This window comes from Rhododendron vialii, chromosome 7a, assembly GCF_030253575.1.
Source record: "Rhododendron vialii isolate Sample 1 chromosome 7a, ASM3025357v1".
NCBI classification, from domain to species: Eukaryota; Viridiplantae; Streptophyta; class Magnoliopsida; order Ericales; family Ericaceae; genus Rhododendron; species Rhododendron vialii.
This window is the reverse complement of record NC_080563.1, coordinates 18,663,721-18,683,698: the sequence shown is the minus strand read 5'-3', so window position 1 is coordinate 18,683,698 and position 19,978 is coordinate 18,663,721. Positions and strand designations below refer to the sequence as shown.

At 38.9% G+C, this 19,978-nt stretch overlaps 2 protein-coding genes across 5 annotated transcripts; both read left to right on the top strand.

Moving 5' to 3' along the window:
• The first annotated feature begins 1,404 nt into the window (after window positions 1-1,404).
• On the top strand, window positions 1,405-19,713 carry LOC131333419 (probable polyamine transporter At1g31830). 3 transcript variants are annotated; one of them, XR_009201795.1, is made up of 3 exons: window positions 1,405-1,874; window positions 10,773-12,324; window positions 19,517-19,713. XR_009201795.1 is itself a non-coding variant. In XM_058367925.1 (2 exons), the coding sequence occupies exons 1-2, from the start codon at window positions 1,755-1,757 to the stop codon at window positions 12,219-12,221; spliced, it is 1,569 nt and encodes a 522-aa protein (XP_058223908.1). In that variant the 5' UTR covers window positions 1,405-1,754; the 3' UTR covers window positions 12,222-12,392. The 3 variants fall into 3 exon arrangements, 2 of the variants coding, with proteins under 2 accessions (XP_058223908.1, XP_058223909.1); XM_058367925.1 differs by lacking the exon at window positions 19,517-19,713 and having other exon boundaries at window positions 10,773-12,392; XM_058367926.1 differs by lacking the exon at window positions 19,517-19,713 and having other exon boundaries at window positions 1,702-1,878; window positions 10,773-12,392.
• LOC131333418 (probable polyamine transporter At1g31830) lies at window positions 14,497-19,713 on the top strand. 2 transcript variants are annotated; one of them, XM_058367923.1, is made up of 2 exons: window positions 14,497-14,717; window positions 17,934-19,713. In XM_058367923.1, exons 1-2 carry the CDS (start codon window positions 14,568-14,570, stop codon window positions 19,401-19,403), a joined length of 1,620 nt encoding a protein of 539 aa, XP_058223906.1. In that variant the 5' UTR covers window positions 14,497-14,567; the 3' UTR covers window positions 19,404-19,713. The 2 variants fall into 2 exon arrangements, with proteins under 2 accessions (XP_058223906.1, XP_058223907.1); XM_058367924.1 differs by lacking the exon at window positions 14,497-14,717 and adding an exon at window positions 16,600-16,806.
• Window positions 19,714-19,978: the final 265 nt, after the last annotated feature.

Sequence of the window (19,978 nt, the reverse complement as noted above, 5' to 3'; positions counted from 1 at the left end):
GACCTTCAAGTTTGATTTTCGTGTTGGTCCACAATTAATAACATTTGTCAGCCAAACTGGACAGAAAAAATCAGATTGAGAGTAGACGTTATCAACTGGACCAACTTGGTACGAACTGCAATGTCCAAATTGACATCAATCTTATTTTTTTCTTTTAGGTAGTTTCGCTGACAGAAGTTATCAATTGGACCGATTTAGTAAAAAAATCAAACTTAAAGGTCAAAAGAGTTGCAATTGATACTTGGATAAAAACAATGAAACTAAGAGGATCATTTATATAAATATCTCTACAATAAAACCTAATTTAAACAATTGTACGCCTCTCAATCATACACTCCAATCAATCACCGTTAGCCTTAATTTCTACGTCGCTTCCTTCATCCTTGAAATTAATTAATACCCCCAACACCTTCAGATCGAAACTGTATGAAAAAACTAAACGAAAAGAAAAAAAACACTCTCATGATTAATTAACCCCTATAGCACCGATCGATGTTTCATTTACTGACTTGTGATACATTTATATCATATATCTGTGACAAATACTATTGTTTGTATGGTATTTTGGTAGGGTTTTTTTTTAGGATTTGTATTTTGGTTGAAATATTTTTTTATTTCTAGCGTTTGGGAAGAGAAAATGAGAATATACAATTAGGAGAGAGGATATTTGCAAGATTTGAAAAATGAGAAGAGGGAAAAAGAAGAAGTAATTATTGATTTTCTTGGAAAGCCAGGACCAAAATTAAGATAGTAGTATTGAAAGGAAAACCAACTCTGAGGGAAAGAATACTTTTTCATACTACTAGAAGTCATGACAATTATTTAAGTTTTTTTTTTTTTTATCCACATGACAATTATTTAAGTTGATTATATTAATAACGTAATAGTAATTATTAGTATTTGTTTGTCACATGACTCGCATGCCTAGAGGTTTGAAATACATAAACTAATAGGTACCGACAAATGGACACATTATGAAAATGGAAATTTTTTTTAAAAATACCCCACTATTTTCCCATGAGAAGAACTATTTCACTGAGCTTTTCATGAATATAGTGGTTTACGGAGGAGAATCGTGCCTGCCCGAAGTGTATTGGATGGTTCGAGTTTTAATGAAACTTTTCCGAAAAAAATATAAACTTTTTTCTGAAAAAGTTTCATTACAATCCGGACCATCCAATGCCGAAACAGATAGCTGATATCAAGTGACTCCGTAAAAATTACTTCCTCTTTATGGAGGCTCCGTGCGTGAATAAGCCCTACTCTTTCCGCATGCAACTCCAAATTCTACATGCAACCCACAACCATTTTCTATTTTAACAAAATTAGTTATAAAACCCAAGAAATCCCCCTACATCAATCCCAACATACCCCTCACTCGAGGAATACAACAATCCAAAGACATGTGAGGCTTTTGGACATCCAAACTGTGTCTCTATCTCTGGGCAAGGTGTGCTTAGCTCATGTTATCTCTTCTTGACTTGACTTATCCGATGCTGTGTTGTTTGCTTTGGTGCCAAAATGCTGAATACAATAAAATCTAAACAAGTGTCTCTCAATCATACACTCCAATCAATCACCGTTAGGCGTTAGTTACCCTCTTTCTACGTCGCTTCCTTTATCCTTTAAATTAATACCCCCAAAAATCGATTGAACAATATATATCACCACTTCTCTCTCTCTCTCTCTCTCTCTCTCTCTCTCTCTCTCTCTCATATTTTTTGGTTCTTATTATTGGGCTTGGAGTTACTACAATGGTACCAGTATCAACAAAAACAAACGGGTCGGATTCGGGTAGGAAAGTAGTAGATCCAGTCGGCCGTCAAAGCAGCTTAACAGCAAAAGCAAGTCCGAGCCAAAATGGCAACGACGAGGTACGTATGTACCCATCAGTTCTCTTTCCCATTCATGCTTAATTATATATAGACATATGCACTGAATGTGATTAATTGTGTGATTTCACTTTGAGTGTCGCATGCCGAATATTCAATGAGGTCTATAAATTGTACTCAACATAACATTTACGTGGATAACATTCTAATCAAAAACTAAAACATAAAACTGTTCTTTCGATTATCAAAGAGAGAACGAAAATGTTCCATACATAGACGTTCTGGACCGTCAAAGTGACTGAAGTCATAAGAGGATTCAAGCGCCTTTAAATCCTATTTCTACATATATATATATATATATATATATATATATACACACACACACACAAATTATCAAGTGAGGAATCCCTCACTTTGTTAAAATGCGGGACTTTCATTTCCCGATCAAATTTTAAAAATCCGAACCGTTCAATGTGTGCAGAACGTGATTTTAAGAGTCCCCGCGAGAAAGAAATCAGCAAAAAAAATGACCGGAAAGGGCTTCATCCGAGCAGTTTTTTTTGAACCGTTCAATGAAAACTGCTCGGATGAAGCCCTTTCCGGTCAGTTTTTTTGCTGATTTCTCGCGGGGACCCTTATAATCACGTTCTGATCACTTTGAGCGGCTCGGATCATCGAAATTCAATCGGGAAGGGGAGTCCCGCATTTTAAGAAAATGCGGGATCCCTCGCCGGAACCCGAATATATATATATATTTCATGTACAGTGCCTTGCTAATCACATGCATTTCACTTGAGTTATGTTTTTTTGCGATTGATAAGAGGAAATTAATAAAGAAAGAAAACAGTTGCATTTCGTTGCAAGACTCGGACTTAATACAAGCAACACTTCTTTCTTGCTAAACAATTGGATTCCAACACCTTCAAATAATATGAAAAAAAACTAAGCGAAAAAAAAAAATGCACCTCACTCGCACATATTGGGGTCATAATATTTGTGATCAATTTATCTTAGCTGTTTTAATTTTTGCCAGTTTATCATATATGCATCATAGTTCGTCTTACAATATTAATGATAAATTATGCCCTATAGTGACGAACGATGTTTCCACTGGTGTATAGTATATTTATCGTATATTTGTGTACAATTATATTGCCTATACGATTTTTTGATAATTTTTTTCATTTAGGATTTGTATTTTTTTTAAATATATTTTATTTCTAGCGTTTGGGGAGAAAAGAAGAGAAGATAGATTAAGAGAGAATATTTGAAAGATTAGAAGAGAAAAAAAGGTGATTATTTGGTCAAGTGATCTTGGCCTGAGACTTAGTTGTTCCATCCTAAAGTCTTAGGTTTAATTCTCTTTACCAAAAACTTTTGGGGCTATCTCACCCACACGCGTAAGAGTATGAAATGGTTGTGGTAGGAGCTGTAGAGATTAGTTCAAGGTACGCGCAAACTAACCTAGAACACTCTCCGTTCCAAAAAAAAAAAATATGGTCATTATTAATTTCTTTGGAAGCCAGTATCAAAAGATAACCTTCCGAAGAAAGTAAAACCAACTCCAGAGGAAAAGAATACTAGAGATCATGACAATATTTAATTTGATTACATTAATCAATTATTATTTGGTTGTCACATGGCTCACATACCTAGAGGTTTGAAGTTGCCGAGTTGGTAAGTTGAAATATGTATAAACTAATAGATACCGACAATTAGATATAGAAAATAAAAACTAACTCCTCAAACTTTACGTTCCACCTACCGAGTTTCAATATGAGATTGGAACAAATTAAGGATACATGTGCGGTTTTGGGCGGTGATTTTCTATTCTTTTTTTTTCTTTTTTTTATCCTCAAAGACGCTCACGGGCTTGCATTAACATCTAACTCCAACACAGATACAAGGTTTAAAGGGGGATTACTAATAAAATTTCAAGGGAGAGAATTACATAAAGCAAGAGCAGCTAAAACATGGGGGGCTTTGTTGGCTGCCCTCCTAACCCAGTTAAAGCTAAAGCTACCCTCTTCAGCGAGATGACGGATATCCAACACCACAGCCCTGGAATCCCACGGAGGGACCAATTCAAAGATGCTAAAAAGAATGGTCTGCTTGTTGTCCAACTCGATCTCCACTCCTTTCAACCCCAAGTTTAGGGCCATAATGCATGCATCTCCAATCGCCAGGAGTTCCCCACGGAGGCTAGAGCACATCTTCACTGTTCTAGCAAAACCATCAAGAACTAATCCCTTACCGTTCCTCAGAACCCTTGCTATTCTACCTTCTCTCTTGTTCCTCGGCAAAGCCGCATCACAATTAATCTTGAATGAACCAAAGTCCGGAGCCCTCAAGTGGTGTGAACCTTCCTGGGTTATCCATGTGGACTTGGAAAATCTCTTACACCGATGCATTCTCCAAACGGCTTAATACTGCTACCGAACCAAACAGCTCTTGTCCATGGGCAGGCGAATAATAGATGTTCCATTGATTCCACCTCCAAATCACACATTGGGCAGTATTTGGTAGGGGAGCATTTGCGTTTGAATAGATTCTCCCTCGTTGCCAAACTGTTCCTGCATGCACGCCACCAAAAGCACTTTATCTTGTTTGGAACTTTCATTTTCCACAAACACTTCCACATTTCTTTGTCAGGCTTGAAAGAAGATTCAGGATTATCCTTTGATTTGCTCAAGATCTGACTGTGGGCTATATGGTAACCTGATTTAACAGAGTAGATTCCATTGGAGTTAAAATGCCACACAAGCTGATCCTCCCTATCTCTCACAGGAAGAGGAATGTTGAGAATTGCTTCCAACTCTTCCTGGCTAACCTCCCCTACTAGCTTCTGCTTATCCCAAGTCCCTCTTCTCGGGTCAATAGCATCAGACACCTTCTCATTGGTACTGCTAGGAGACTTAGTTGAAGAAATCTTGAACCCTGGAAGTGAGGGAATCCAAGCATCTCCCCAAAAATCCGTGTTTCTCCCATTCTGAATCTGCCACCTTAGACCTTTTTCCAAAAGTTCTCTACCATGAAGAAGGCTTAGCCAAGCCAAAGACGCTCTACTACCCCTTGCTGCATGCAGAAAAGAAATATTAAGGAAGTAAATCCCTTTTAGAACTCTAGCCCAGTAGGAATGAGGGTTCATCACCAATCTCGATCCTTGTCTTGCCAACATGGCCTCATTAAAGGCTCTATAGTTCCGAAACCCCATTCCTCCTTGCTCATTTGCTTCTAACAGATTATCCCAAGCCACCCAGTTTATCCTTTTATCCTCCGGATTGCCCTTCCACCAAAAGTTGTGAGACAGATAGTTCAATTTATCACACAGACTTAACAAGAGTAGAAAGCACGCCATAGCATAAGAAGGAATCCCCTGAACCAATGACTTGATCAAAGTTTCTTTACCCCCTAAAAAGATAAGCTGTGTTTTCCAACCCTGCATTTTCCTCATAGCCTTCTCCACCAAAAACGTATATGCTTCAGCTTTAGATCTACCCCAGAATGAAAGAAGCCCCAAGTATTTAGAGTCCCCTTTAATAGGTTTAATATTAAGAAAGTTGCATAATAGTTATTTATCTGTATCACAAAGGTTAGCAGAGAAACAAATACCAGATTTTTCAAAGTTAATCAATTGCCTAGAAGCATGGCCATACTTATCTAATATCTCTTTAATCAAAGCACATTCACGCAACTCAGCCTTAAGGAACAAAATAACATCATCCGCAAAGAAAATATGAGACAAAATAGGGCAGCTCCTATTGATTTTCATACTAAGAGACCAAAGGCAATCTCCTGCTGAATGAGTCTTGACAGAACGCCTTTCACAAGAACAAAAAGATAGGGGGATAGCAGGTCCCCCTGCCACAGACCTCTGCCTGGGGAAACCCTAGTCTTAGCTTCTCCATTGGCCTAGACCTCAAAATCCACTGAAGAGACACACTCCATTGTCCATTTCACCCATTTCTCATCAAATCCCATTTTCTTCATTAAAGGCTTCTAGAAAGTCCCACTCCACCCTGTCGTAGGCTTTGTTGAAATCGAGCTAGCTTCAAAGCCATGAAACCTTCCTTCCCTCGTTTTTTACGGCAAAGGAAATGGAAAGCCTCATGAGCAACTATGATGCTATCCTAGATCATTCTATCTGGGACAAAGGCAAACTGAGTGGGTGAGATCAAAGTTTTCAAGACCACCTTGAGTCTGTTCGCCATAACCTTCGTAATAATCTTGAGGAAAAAATTACAAAGACTAATAGGGCGAAATTGGGAAAGAGTTTCTAGGAATTGAGTTTTCAGAATAAGGACCAGATTAGTGGCATTAACGTCTCGAAGCAAACCACCTTCATTGAAAAACCTCTTCACAGCCAGGCACACATCCGGACCCACCAGGTCCCAGAAACGTTAATAGAACATGCTGGAAAACCCTCCGGGCCTGGGGATTTAAAAGATCCAAGCTGGAAAGTGGCCCCCTTAATCTCCTCATCAGAGAAAGGGCGAGTAAGAGAGATATTCATGCTTCAAGTGACTGAAGTCTCTACTTGCCCCAAAACTAAATCAAAATCTCTAGGTCCAGTAGCTAGGAAAAAGAGAAGAGAAATAATCATGTAATGTTCATTAATCTCACAATCCGAAGAAACCCAACTGCCCCCCACCACTCTAATCTTAGACAATTGGTTTCTCTGACGCCTCTGAATCATTGTTGCATGAAAGAAAGCAGTATTTTTGTCTCCATAAGGAATCCAGTTAAGCCTCAATCGTTGGTGGAGATACATCTCTTCTCTAGCCATAGTCAGCTCCATTTCCTCCTTTTAAAGCTTTCTCCTTGTTAAAGATAAACTCCAAATAGGGTTGTTGTTGGACCCAACCCAGACTATTCCTTAGGCCTTGCATTCTATCCCTGTCGTTCCCAAAAGTTCTCTTGCTCCACCCCTTCAGAGAATCTCTACACCTTTTGAGCTTCTGGACTAGAGAGGAACAATCAGAGTTGATATTATTGGGCCCCCACGCCTCAGAGATAACCCCTTCACATTCATCACTAATACACCACATTGACTCAAACTTGTAAGGGACACGCTTAAGAGGAATACAACAATTAATAATAAGAGGACAATGGTCAAATCCAGTAACAAATCATGAAAAACTTGGGCATAAGGATGCAGGATTCTCCAATCCACGCTCGCTACAGCTCTATCCAATCTCTCTCTTATATTTGCACCTCCCCCTTGGTTGTTAGTCCACGAATAAAGCGAGCCTTTGAATTCCAAGTCCATCAGCTCGCAATCCAATCTATAGCAATTGTTGAAAATCTTCAATTCTAGAGCGCCTACAAACTTTCCCCCTTGTTTCTCCATAATAGACCTTACTTCGTTGAAATTCCCTGCACACAGCCAGGGAAAATTGCTTTCTCTATGAATGGATCACAAATAATCCCAGAACTCCCTTCTACATTGTGCTACCGAAGGTGCATAGATGAAAGAGTACAACCATCTGTCTAGAGTAATGAAATCCTCTGATTCCATGATAAATAGAAGAAAGTACTAAAGAGAAAAGGGAAGAAAAGACCTTGGATAGCCCAAGATAAACTGACGAGAAAACGAAGAAAAGAAAATTGAGATGGGCGAAGCAGAGAAAAGAGACAAAAGAAATATGAGTGACAATGGAGAAGGGAACCAGAACAAGGGGTGTGCAAGGAAAAAAATCGAGAAAATCGAGATGGGCGAAGCAGAGAAAAGAGACAAAAGAAATATAAGTGACAATGGAGAAGGGAACCAGAACAAGGGGTGTGCGAGGAAAAAAATCGACAAAGAAAGAAGATATAGACAAGGCTAGGTTCAATGAAAGGGAACGGATAAGCTGAAAACATGGATAAACCAAAGGAATTTCCAATTTCAGGGGAAATCCCTATTTTAGAGAGAGAAACTCTCATTTTAGAGAGAGAAACATTTGAGAAATGGAAGATCTTCTTTGTTGTTTTGATTTTCTATTCTGATACTTCCTAAGTTGTGATAGTGTGTAACTCACCACTTTGACTCGGTTATAGTTTATCTATTCTATTCCCTTAAAGTACCAAAACCACAATTGAGAAAAATTAACTCAATTTGATGTGTGTAGGTGCTTGATATCTTGTAATCTGAATGAAAAATTGAAAGATTGGATCAAACACCTACACATATTGGATTGAACTGATTTATAGCGGAGTCAGTTGAAAAAATATTTTAAAATTATTGAACGGCTCGAATTATCTGTACGAAATCTGTAGTGGGCCCTATGTGCCGTTTGTGCACCACACGTGCACCTTTAGTCGGTTGCTTTAGCATTTTCGAACAATCTCAAAGGGAGGTCTTGGGTGTTTACGGAAAATTCTACTAGCAGATTTTGAGATTTTAGCTTTTAAAAAGTTATTTTAAGTGTTTTTTTAAGAAAAATTTATCAACATAGCTTAGGAATCTGCGGATTCCTAGAATATGAAATGGCAAAATATATTTGATTCTAAAGCAATTGGATTCGATTCCATTCAAAAGTTCGAAGGCAGAGATTACATCACAATAAACAAGAGTGGACCAAAACTACCAAAATCTAAGACACGAGCTACCTACAACACGAAACACTATAGGCTAACATGCTTTACGACGCGTACTGTTGACAAACCAGCACTTAGTGTCGGCATTGCATTTGTCGTCAAGTTGGTAGTAGAGTACCCAATGGGAAACCCAGCTCAAACCATAGACAAGAAACACAGATGAAATCTCCAGTAAACCCCATAAATATGCTCCCTGAAAGCATCTTTGCCTGTCTCGTGGCGCAAGAAAGCGTCGACTAAGATAGCGAGCCCTTGGTGCCTTAAGCAATGGACGCCACTCCGAGACAAGCCCTTGCTAACACGGCTGGCTCTAGACGCAGGAACACAAACGCCAACAAAGCCGAACCCACGAGACCACAACGAGCACGAAAGCAAAATCAAGGCCAGAACTCGAATCAAACAAAACTAAAGTTGTTATCCACCACCAACCCCCATCGGATTTGGGGAAACCAAATTGGGATGTAACGCTGGATTGTGGAAAATCCAGCCGGGGAAGCAAGAGCACAAATGACCCTAAAAACTAACTAAAACTCCCCTGCCTCGCCACTAAAACTAACTATATCCTAATCATTAGCTCACCGCTATAGTAAACATATATTTCGAATTCTACTAAAGTCTAGAATTGAGAATTTGAAGCTAGAACATAAAATTTGTATCCACTATCGCAAACAAGTTGGTGACAGAAAGCATATGGACACTGATTTGAAGTTTTGTATCTGCGGGTAGAGATCTATTTTGGACTCATTTCAGGTCCGAAAAAAGGATCGGAGCCTGCTCATTGTTTAAAATACTTTCTTTAGGATTTTTGCAAAATAATCTGCTCAATTGAATATCGGTAATGACATTTACAATATATCTAGCTTTAATTTGCTTCAGAATTCAAGCCGAAACTCAAGACAAAATTAGATGTTTCATAAACAACTTTACCGATATCTGATTAAGCTGATTCCGTATAAGAGAGTTGCATAAACCACTATCATCATACTTATGTGCATTATCAACCACTTGGATTGGAGAGCAAGTACTAATATTGCGGAAGAAGGGGCGAAATAGATGCAGAAGCCAATGTTATATCTCCTTTAAGTTCTATCCCACGATTTGAACAAAACATTGGCTCTCTCTGTACAAGGCCCTAAACAAAATATTTTAAATAAAATGAGCAGCTCCAATCATCATTGTCAGACTCGAGATGGGTTCATATCAAGTCTGTACGCGAGGCAATACAGATTTGAAATCTCTACTTGTGGTGTGTTGGTTTTTGCCAGACTCCTTCGGATCCTCCTTCCTTCGCTCCGCTTCGTACCTGCACTAAGGCGTGAGGTAGTTGGCTGCCTTACACCCCTCTGACGAGCAAGTAAGTATACAGGAAAAGGAGAGGGTACTGTAAAATGGGGTGAGAATGTGTACCTCTCTTAGGGTTTATCCTCTCCTATTTATAGAACCGACTGGAGGGACATCCACGCAACCCCCACCCAGGTCGAACCGACCCTCTAAGCCCAACCGGCCCATTCGCCCAACCAGAAGGTTCGATTCTTGGGCTCGTGAACTAGGCCTCTGATACCGGTGGGCCGAACCTCTCAGTCCGGTCCACCTCTTCTTGGCTCAACCCACTACTCGCATAGGGCTTAGGCCCAAACCGCATACAGAGTCCAACCCGTCACGCTTATCTCCTAGCCCCGCCGTATCAACTTGCGGGCCAACCAGTGGCCAAACTGGGTTTGGCCCACCACACTACCCATAGTAGTGCTGTTTGGTGACATACGTGGCAACTTGAAAACCGCTTGCACCACGTGCACTCCAATGAGCTCTTCAAATCTAAAGTTTACTTCTTCTTCTTTTTTGAACAAAAAAATAAATCAATCATTCTACCACCACATCCAACTGCACACTCTCAATCACACATCCTCACTCACAATATGAGTAGAGCCCGCACACACTACACACCCAGTGTATGTGGGACCCACCCTTATTGTGAGTGTGAGTGTGTAGTTGGGTGTGATGTTAGAATTTTTCAAAAAAAATTATTAATCTTTGGAAGAACAAACAAAGATTAACTTTCTTGAAACCCACTTTGATAGGAGTAACAAAAAATAAAATGATAAGGTTAACAATCCAAAATTATAAGTAAGTTTGATAAGCACTCTTAAAACTTGAAGAAAGTTAGAGATACACTAAAAAGGGGTAGCAAATTTCCTGCATTTGTATGGCTTTCGATGATAAAGATCTGTAAATATAATTTAGTTTTTGTTTTGCTACCTCCCATTGCGAGGCTCTTGGTGTGGCTTTATTTTCTAGTTTCTAATATATGAATTTTTCATTTGTTTGATGTGGGAACCTCTCAGATCTTCGTTCTGATTGCAGACTGACGAGCAAACTTCCATTGCAATGGGGGTACACAATGGTGCCTCAAATGTAGCTATTAATGGCACAACTTCTTCTCCCAGGGCTACTAAAGTTGGAAAAGTCTCGGTTTTGCCCCTTGTTTTTCTTATCTTCTATGAGGTATCGGGAGGACCATTCGGGGTTGAGGATACTGTACACGCAGCTGGCCCCCTTCTGGCTCTAATTGGTTTTTTGGTATTTCCATTTATATGGAGTGTACCTGAAGCCCTAATAACTGCAGAAATGGGCACCATGTTCCCAGAAGACAGTGGCTATGTGATATGGGTTTCATCCGCATTGGGTGAGTATTGGGGGTTTCAACAAGGTTGGATGAAATGGCTAAGCGGGGTCATCGATAATGCTCTATACCCGGTTATGTTCCTTGATTATTTAGATTCAGCAATCCCAGCATTATCTGGTGGTTTGCCCAGAGTCGCAGCAACGCTAGGTTTGACTGCTATGCTCACTTACATGAATTATAGGGGTTTAACCATTGTAGGATGGGCTGCTGTTCTGTTGGGGGTTCTCTCACTCCTTCCTTTCGGTGTTATGGGACTTGTCGCAATACCGAAGTTAAGGCCTAAAAGATGGTTAGTGGTAGATTTACACAACGTTGACTGGAATTTGTTCCTAAACACACTATTCTGGAACTTAAATTACTGGGATTCAATAAGTACGTTAACGGGAGAGATGGATAATCCGAAGAAGACTCTGCCAAAGGCTCTATTCTATGCTTTGATTGTAGTTGTAAGTGGGTATTTCTTTCCTTTACTAATTGGTACAGGAGCTATACCGCTCAATCGAGACCGATGGACCGATGGGTATTTCTCTGATGTCGCCAAGTTGGTGGGTGGAGTGTGGTTGAGGGTTTGGGTCCAAGTGGCTGCTGCAATGTCAACTATAGGAATGTTCATGGCTGAAATGAGCGGTGATTCTTTTCAACTTCTTGGTATGGCGGAAAGAGGGATGCTTCCGGCGTTTTTCGCCAAAAGATCTCGCTATGGAACTCCTCTTGTTGGTATTTTATTTTCGGCTTCTGGTGTTATTTTGCTTTCATGGCTGAGCTTTGAACAGATAGTGGCCGCGGAAAACTTTTTGTATTGTTTCGGAATGATTTTGGAGTTCATATCCTTCATAAGGTTGAGAACAAAATACCCAGCTGCATATCGGCCTTTTAAGATACCTGTTGGAACAGTCGGATCAATTCTACTATGTATTCCTCCGACCATATTGATCGGCGCTGTGCTGGTTCTTTCTTCTCTCAAAGTGGCAGTTATAAGCCTCGTTGCTGTTGTAATTGGACTAGTGATGCAGCCTTGTCTCAAGCATGTTGAGAAAAAGAAATGGCTCAAGTTCTCTGAGAATTCTGATCTCCCTGATCCACTATGTGGTGCTGCTCATGAGAATACTGAAACATTGATTCAGTAACTAACCATTGTCGAATGGACGACAAAAGAAATGCTATTTGCTCATCAAGCTCTCAAAAGGCTCCAATGGACAACAAATATTCTCTGACCGGTATCTCATTAAGGTATTTGCGTTGTTCAGCAGATGTTCACGAGTAGGTTGTCAACAGAGGGCGGTAGTTCTAATTGACACAGTTGAGAATGGATGCATGCATGTTGAAGCATGGATGCATGCATGTTGAAGCCAAGACTGCAGGTCCCCAAAGAAATGACCCAATTTCAAATCTCTTTATCTTACCAGCCAAAAAATATGTAATGAAGTTGTTGAATCTCACCTCATATGATATTACACAGAAACATCAAGAATTAGAAGCTTCTAAAAAGTTCCATTATCATTAGTGCTTTTATGTGCCCCAAGGATCGAAACCAAACACATACGAAACACACACAACAAAGAATTTTACATGATTTCCCAAAATCAGGTATATCCACGGAGGAATCGAAGCAACATTTACGGAAACAAGCTTTAACAGAGGAGTTCTCAACTCCCAGCTCACTACACTCTCTCTGTATCTACATTGCTAACCTTGACTAATACAAAATCTGAGAGCTCAATTTATAGGCAAAGATTGAGCTTTGTTTGCAAGCAATGCCAGGGAAGAGAATTCCCATAAGAATTCTTCTTCAGTTTAAGCCAACAAACATGAATTCCATGTGTGGAAATTCAACTGCTTCTGGTTACAGCATCTCATAGGGGCTCAATTGGCAACCCGAGATGCAAAATACCTCTTGGTGATCTCAATAGCCATTCGTAGCCAGAAAGGCAACTCTTGTTTACAAATTTCACAGGAATGTGTGGTTGTAAATTGGTTTGGAGCACCACGTGACGGTACTCCCGAACTATAGTATAATTTCACATGAAACTCTTGTTCACAGATTCGGCCACAGCCCAATCTATACCAATCCTAAAGGGGTTTCCGTCCAAAATCCAAATAGCTTTTTTTTCCCTCGAAAAGTCCTTGATTTTCTGGCTATATATGTTTCATGAATTATCTCCCCACCTAGCAAACATCCTTCTTGTGTTGATGAACCATAGGGGATTTGTCCTTACCCCGAAAAAATAAAAGAAAAGGAACTTACAATCAAGCACTTATTCAAATTCTTGATTAGTTTTTCTTAAACTTTGTTTTATCGGCAATTAATTGTTTTAAACAACAAGCAAATGAAAAATAAATTACTGCAAATAAATAATTAAGATTCTCGATGTAAATGCAAAAAATAATTATTTGGAAAAATAGACATTTTAACATTGAATCTATTTTATTAGCATTAATGCATTTCAAAAATATATCAATCATGATAAATTTGATTTCTAGGGTAATCCCTTCATTATTTAGACAATTTTTTCTAAAAAGTGAAAATTTTCTATTTCTAACATAAAAGAAGCCCGAAAAGAATCCACACATTATTGAATAAGAGTAATTGAAGATGATCCTTTTACAAATTTTTTTTTTTTTGAAAAGCCAGTTATTCCCTTTGTCCCAAATTATGTATCTCTCATTCTATTTTAACCGGATAGAAAATTATTTATCACTCGTTCTATCTTAACTAGCTAGAGAATTGTTTGTATTTGAATTGAGAACACTTTTTATATAAAAATAACGGGTCTTGTTTGGTACAGACCTTTAGTTCCGTACAGACCTTCCATTGTTTCCATTAATTAAGTGATAAAATTTTCTATCTCAGTTAATTTCATTAGTTAAAATTAAAAAAAAAATCAAATGATACGGACCTTCAAAAAGACTAATTTATTATTGTTGCTTTATCAGACCGACCTTTGATTGCCAAACTCACTTCTCTTAAATAAAGGATCTGATTTATCTAGAGTCTAAATTGGACGGCAACAACATTTCGGGCTTTAACTCCTAGCACTGTCACGCTTGTAGTGACATTGAACTTTATAGTTATAGAAGCAGTCGTATTTCAATGGCTGATTTTGTGAATTAATTAGTCATTAAAAAAACTATTATCACAAAGATATTAATAAAGATTTTTTTAACAAATCTCAATTTTTAAAATTATTTTCAGAAGATCCAAATTGGAAGACTGTATTTTCATTAAATTACTCAGTCCCAATCTCTACAGTGCAAACCAAAACTGGAAAGAAGCCATTCCTAACCAAAAATGCAAACAAAACAACAATTAATTTGCCTTTCAACTTGGCTCGCTTGTCCTTGAAACTGCCAAAGTCAACTGCACGCCTACTCTCTCTCTCTCTCTCTCTCTCTCTCTCTCTCTCTCTCTCTCTCTCTCTCAATTTTTTTTTTTTTTGGGTTGACACCAGCCTTGGAGTATTATTCTTACAGTGATGGTGACAGTTCAAACAGAAACAGAGGAAGTAGACGATCAAGTTGGCCGTCAAAGCAGCGTAAGAAGAGAACAAGAAGTTGGCCCCAACAAAGAATATGGCAACACTAGCACCGAAGACGGCGACGAGCTACTTGCAATCAATAGCAAGGTACTACGAATTCATCCCCTCGTTACAGCCTTCTGCGTACAATTAACAATTGGTTCCTCATTTTGAAAGCACAAAATCATCTTTAAAGGTAATTGTTAGCAATGGATGTGTAAGAATGTGTAGCTGAATATTGACTAGTCCTTAGAAATCTGAGAGAGTATTTCTCAAGTTTTATTAGTAATGTACATGAAAGCTTGCATATTGGGTCGATCTAGCTTGATCAAATTAAGGGCCCGTTCGGACAAATAAGCCACAGTGGCTTATTTTTTGTCTTTATTCAAATTTTTTACGTATCACTTGGCTTATTGTCATTTTTTTGGGGATTATTGCATTCTCACGACAATAGGAATCTAAAAAGTAAAAAATTTTGACCGAAATCCAATTTTTTTTGAATAAAGACGAAAAAATTGGCTTATTGATTTACTTTCGTCTTTATTCAAAAAAAATTGGATTTCGGTCAAAAAATTTTACTCTTTAGATTCCTCTTGTCGTGAGGATGCAATAATCCCCAAAAAAATGACAATAAGCCAAGTGATATGAAAAAAATTTGAATAAGGACAAAAAATAAGCCATTTTGGCTTATTTGTCCGAACACCCCCTAAGTAACTCTTTAGTCTTTCCCCTATCGCTAAATGGGTCGATCTTGCTTTTTTACTCTACCAAGCCATCTGCTTTATTTAAAGAAGTTCGGCTCGAAGGTCTTTTCGGATTAGATTTTGGCTTCTCGGTATTCTGGAAATTGATTTTCAACTTTGAGTAACGCTACAGTTCCGATGGGAAGGATTCCGACCGGATCCCGACGGCGCATCAAGCCCATTCCGGCCACCAGACGGATGATCTGAGCCGTCCAAAAATTCTATAAAAAAAAACCGAGTGGGCTTTCGGGAAGAATCAACGGCATCCAATGTGTGCAGGTGGCCGATCCAAATACTCCATTTTTTTTGTATATATTGGCCGATCCAAACACTCCATTTTTTTTTGTATTTGGATCGGTCACCTACACACATCAGATGCCGTTGATTCTCACACGAGTTCACTCATTTTTTTTATAGAATTTTTGGATGGCTCAGATCATCTGTCCGTTGACCGGAGTGGACCCAACACGCGGTTGGAATCCTTCCGTCGAGAACCTTAGACTTTCCGTTCAACTTTTTCAATAAATAGTACAAGCTTTTATTACAACTTAATCATAATCTTACCCTATAGAAACAATTATCTAATCCTATCTACTAGAATCAGGCATCTTTAAACTTTGTTAGAGACTCTTTCATGTGACATCTACAATAGAGTCTATTTCAAACCCTCAGAGCAATATGTTGCTCAATATAAGTGATCAAAGAATTTACTAAAAACTTTTCATCTATCTTGTTGTGGAGTCTTGTCTTCACGGATCTTCAACATATTAAGGGCCTCTCTTTTTTTGGATAAAACAGCTTGAAATTGAAAAAGAGGTTAATCGAATATACAGCCTACAAGGGGCATACCCCAGGAGGAAAGAAAGGAAAAAACAAAACAAGAGTAAAGAAAATTACTTATGCCAAAAGGCTACAAGGCTAAAAGATATACGTTGTTTCCAATCCATCTAGTAAAAGGGAAGGAAAACAACACCTTAATAATACCAACAAAAGAAATGTCCCAACCAAGCAACCTAGCAGATCACTTCTCAAATTGAGGCAGTACCCATTAACAAGCAATAGCACGACTTGCTCATAATGGATAGGTACAGAGCAAGCAAGCTAAACAGAACCAAGTAATCGGAATTGAACAACATCTACGGGAGCAAATCTGGACAGTAGCAGATCTGGACGGTAATCAAAATTGAGCATACCACATTATTGTTTTTCTTTTTCTCCTGAATGCATACCACATTATTGGCAAATAACCCCACCCAAAACGAATTCAACCATTTTATACTACCACTCTCTCTCTCTCTCTCTCTCTCTCTCTCTCTCTCTCATGGATGGATATTTCGGCGGTTGGAGCTATGAACAGTCTGGAGTGTTCCCTTTAGAGAATCGTTCTACAAATACGATGACGACGGAGATCTTCTACCCAATCCCACAAATTAAGACGCATTTCTTCTCTCATGGTTTGTTCGTTTTGTTTGGTTTTTTCCTTTACCGAATTTTACTCCCTTTGTACAGCTTTGTTTCCTTGAATTTTTTGTTGGAAATTTGTACTTGTCAGTGGTTTCTTCACATCTCAATGCACCGTTTTAGGGACAGTTTTGAACCCAATATGGTTTTGTTTAAACTTCTGATAAACCCTTCATTGATAGTTGGGACTAATTAATGACAAGTCTCTTTGGTTTGATATTAGTTTATATATGTTTGATAAGTACGATTTAGGATGCAGTAATTGAGGAATTCAGCTTACAGGCAAACTTATACTTTTGCGATGGGGCAAAACACTAGCTTATCTTGGCTGTTATTTTAGGAACCCATTTGGTATGTCTAAAAAATTATCATCTCTGAATTATTTATGGGAGATTTCCATTATAGACATTTCATAAGCCCACAAGTCCACTTAATAGTTTTAATAGTTTTGCAAAGCCACGAGTCCACACAACCTAAACTCTAAGGTACTCTATGAAAGTGCCTAAAACTTTAAACCCTATAAAAGAGCCTAAACCACTAAAACCCTATAATAGAAAAATGCACCCTAAAACCCTATAAAATTGTGTAAACCCTAGGGTACCATACGCTAGGGTAATCTATCCTACTTTAGGGTACCCTATCCTGTAATAAAAAATGTGCGCACTAAAATCTTATGAAAGTGCTTAAACCTTAAGGTGCTCTACCTTACTCTAGGGTACCCTAGAATGGACTTGAGACCTTACAAAATTAATAGGTAGATTTGTGAGCTTATGAAGGTCACATAATGGACCTAAGACTAATTTTCTAATTATTTAATCATCTCTGAATTATTTAAAGGGTAATGATTTTGCACTCCGCTTTTATCATAACTGTAGTTCAAAGTTTGTCTTTAGTGCTTAAAATTGTACACAAAACAAGCACTAAAAGACGAAGTTTGGAATGCATTAATGAGAAAGATGAGAAAGTGTAGAGCAAAAACCGTTTTCCTTGTTCAAATCGGCCAATTCTTCTGTGTTATTCCTATGACTACATGAGAAGTGTCTTTGATGATGTGAATTTCTCAATTGTTTGATCTGGTAACCTCCCAATAGATATTTATGTTTCTTGGTTCTGAATGCAGAAAATGGGGGATACAACTGACAAGCGGACTTCCATTGCAATGGGGGCAATGGGGATACACAATGGTGCATCAAATGTTGGTATTAACAGAGTAACTCATTCTCCTAGGGGAACTAATGGGAAAGTCTCAATATTGCCCCTTGTTTTCCTCATCTTCTATGGGGTATCGGGGGGACCATTCGGGGTTGAGGATACAGTACATGCAGCTGGCCCCCTTCTAGCCTTAATGGGTTTTTTGGTATTTCCCTTTATATGGAGTGTACCTGAAGCCCTAATAACTGCAGAAATGGGCACCATGTTTCCAGAAGACGGTGGCTATGTGATTTGGGTTTCATCCGCATTGGGTGAATATTGGGGGTTTCAAATAGGTTGGATGAAATGGCTAAGCGGGGTCATCGATAATGCTCTATACCCGGTTATGTTCCTCGACTATGTAAAGTCGGCAATCCCGGCATTATCTGGTGGTTTGCCTAGAGTCGGAGCGATGCTAGGTTTGACTGCTATCCTCACTTACGTTAATTATAGGGGTTTAACCATTGTAGGATGGGCTGCTGTTCTGTTGGGGGTTCTCTCACTCCTTCCTTTTGGTTTTATGGGACTTATCGCGATACCGAAGTTAAGGCCTAAAAGATGGTTAGTGGTAGATTTACACAGTGTTGACTGGAATTTGTTCATAAACACACTATTCTGGAACTTAAATTACTGGGATGGGATAAGTACGTTAACGGGAGAGATTGAAAATCCGAAGAAGACTCTGCCAAAGGCTCTATTCTATGCTTTGATTGTAGTTGTAAGTGGGTATTTTTTTCCTATACTAATTGGTACAGGAGCTATACCCCTCAATCGAGACCTGTGGACGGATGGGTATTTCTCTGATGTTGCCAAGTTGGTGGGTGGAGTGTGGTTGAGGGTTTGGATCCAAGTGGCTGCTGCAATGTCAACTATAGGAATGTTCGAGGCTGAAATGAGCGGTGATTCTTTTCAACTTCTTGGTATGGCGGAAAGAGGGATGCTTCCGACATTTTTTGCCAAAAGATCTCTTTATGGAACTCCTCTTGTTGGTATTTTATTTTCGGCTTCTGGTATTATTTTGCTTTCATGGCTGAGCTTTGAAGAGATAGTGGCCGCGGAAAACTTTTTGTATTGTTTTGGAATGATTTTAGAGTTCATATCCTTCATAAGATTGAGAATAAAATACCCAGCTACATCTCGGCCTTTCAAGATACCTGTGGGAACAGTCGGATCAATTCTACTATGTATTCCTCCGACCATATCGATCGGAGTTGTGCTAGCTCTTTCTTCGCTCAAAGTGGCGGTTATAAGCCTTGTTGCTGTTGTAATTGGACTAGTGATGCAGCCTTGTCTCAAGCATGTTGAGAAAAAGAAATGGCTCAAGTTCTCTGAGAATTCTGATCTCCCTGATCCACTATGTGATGCTGCTCATGAGGATACTGAAACATTGATTCATTAACTAACCATTGTTGAATGGACAACAAAAGAAATGCTTTTTCCTCGTCTAGCTCTCGAAAGGCTCCAATGGACAACAAATATTTTTGTGACCAGTAGCTTTTGTATCTCATTAAGGTATTTGCATTGTTCAGATGTTCACGAGTAGGTCATTAACAGAGGGCGGCAGAAGGGAATAGTGATTGAGTTCTAATTGACACTGTAGAATGCATGCATGTTGAAGCTTAGACTGCAGGTGATCCCCAATGAAATGACCCAAGTTCAAGTCTATTTATCTAACCTGCCGAAAAAATTGTAATGAAGTTTGTTGAATCTCGTAGATTGCTCGAATGTGTATGTTGTTTTATGTTATTAGTTTGCATTAGTTCATGTAGCTCTTATCTCATGATATTACACAAGAACATCAAGAACTTGAAGCTGCTGAAAAGTTCATTTGCCATTGGTGCTTCTATTGTACATCAAGGATCGAAACACACACAACACAAAGTTTTACGTGGTTCCCCCAAAATCGGGTACATCCACAGAAGAATCGGAGCAATATTTACAGAGACAAGCTTTACAATTGAGTTTTCTCTCAAC

Bases quoted from the DNA above. Each gene is read 5' to 3' on its own strand.
- LOC131333419 (XM_058367925.1), top strand. From the start codon at position 1,755: ATGGTACCAGTATCAACAAAAACAAACGGGTCGGATTCGGGTAGGAAA. The intron at 1,875-10,772 runs GTACGTATGTAC...TTCTGATTGCAG, and splicing joins GCCAAAATGGCAACGACGAG to ACTGACGAGCAAACTTCCAT.
- LOC131333418 (XM_058367923.1), top strand. From the start codon at position 14,568: ATGGTGACAGTTCAAACAGAAACAGAGGAAGTAGACGATCAAGTTGGC. The intron at 14,718-17,933 runs GTACTACGAATT...TTCTGAATGCAG, and splicing joins TACTTGCAATCAATAGCAAG to AAAATGGGGGATACAACTGA.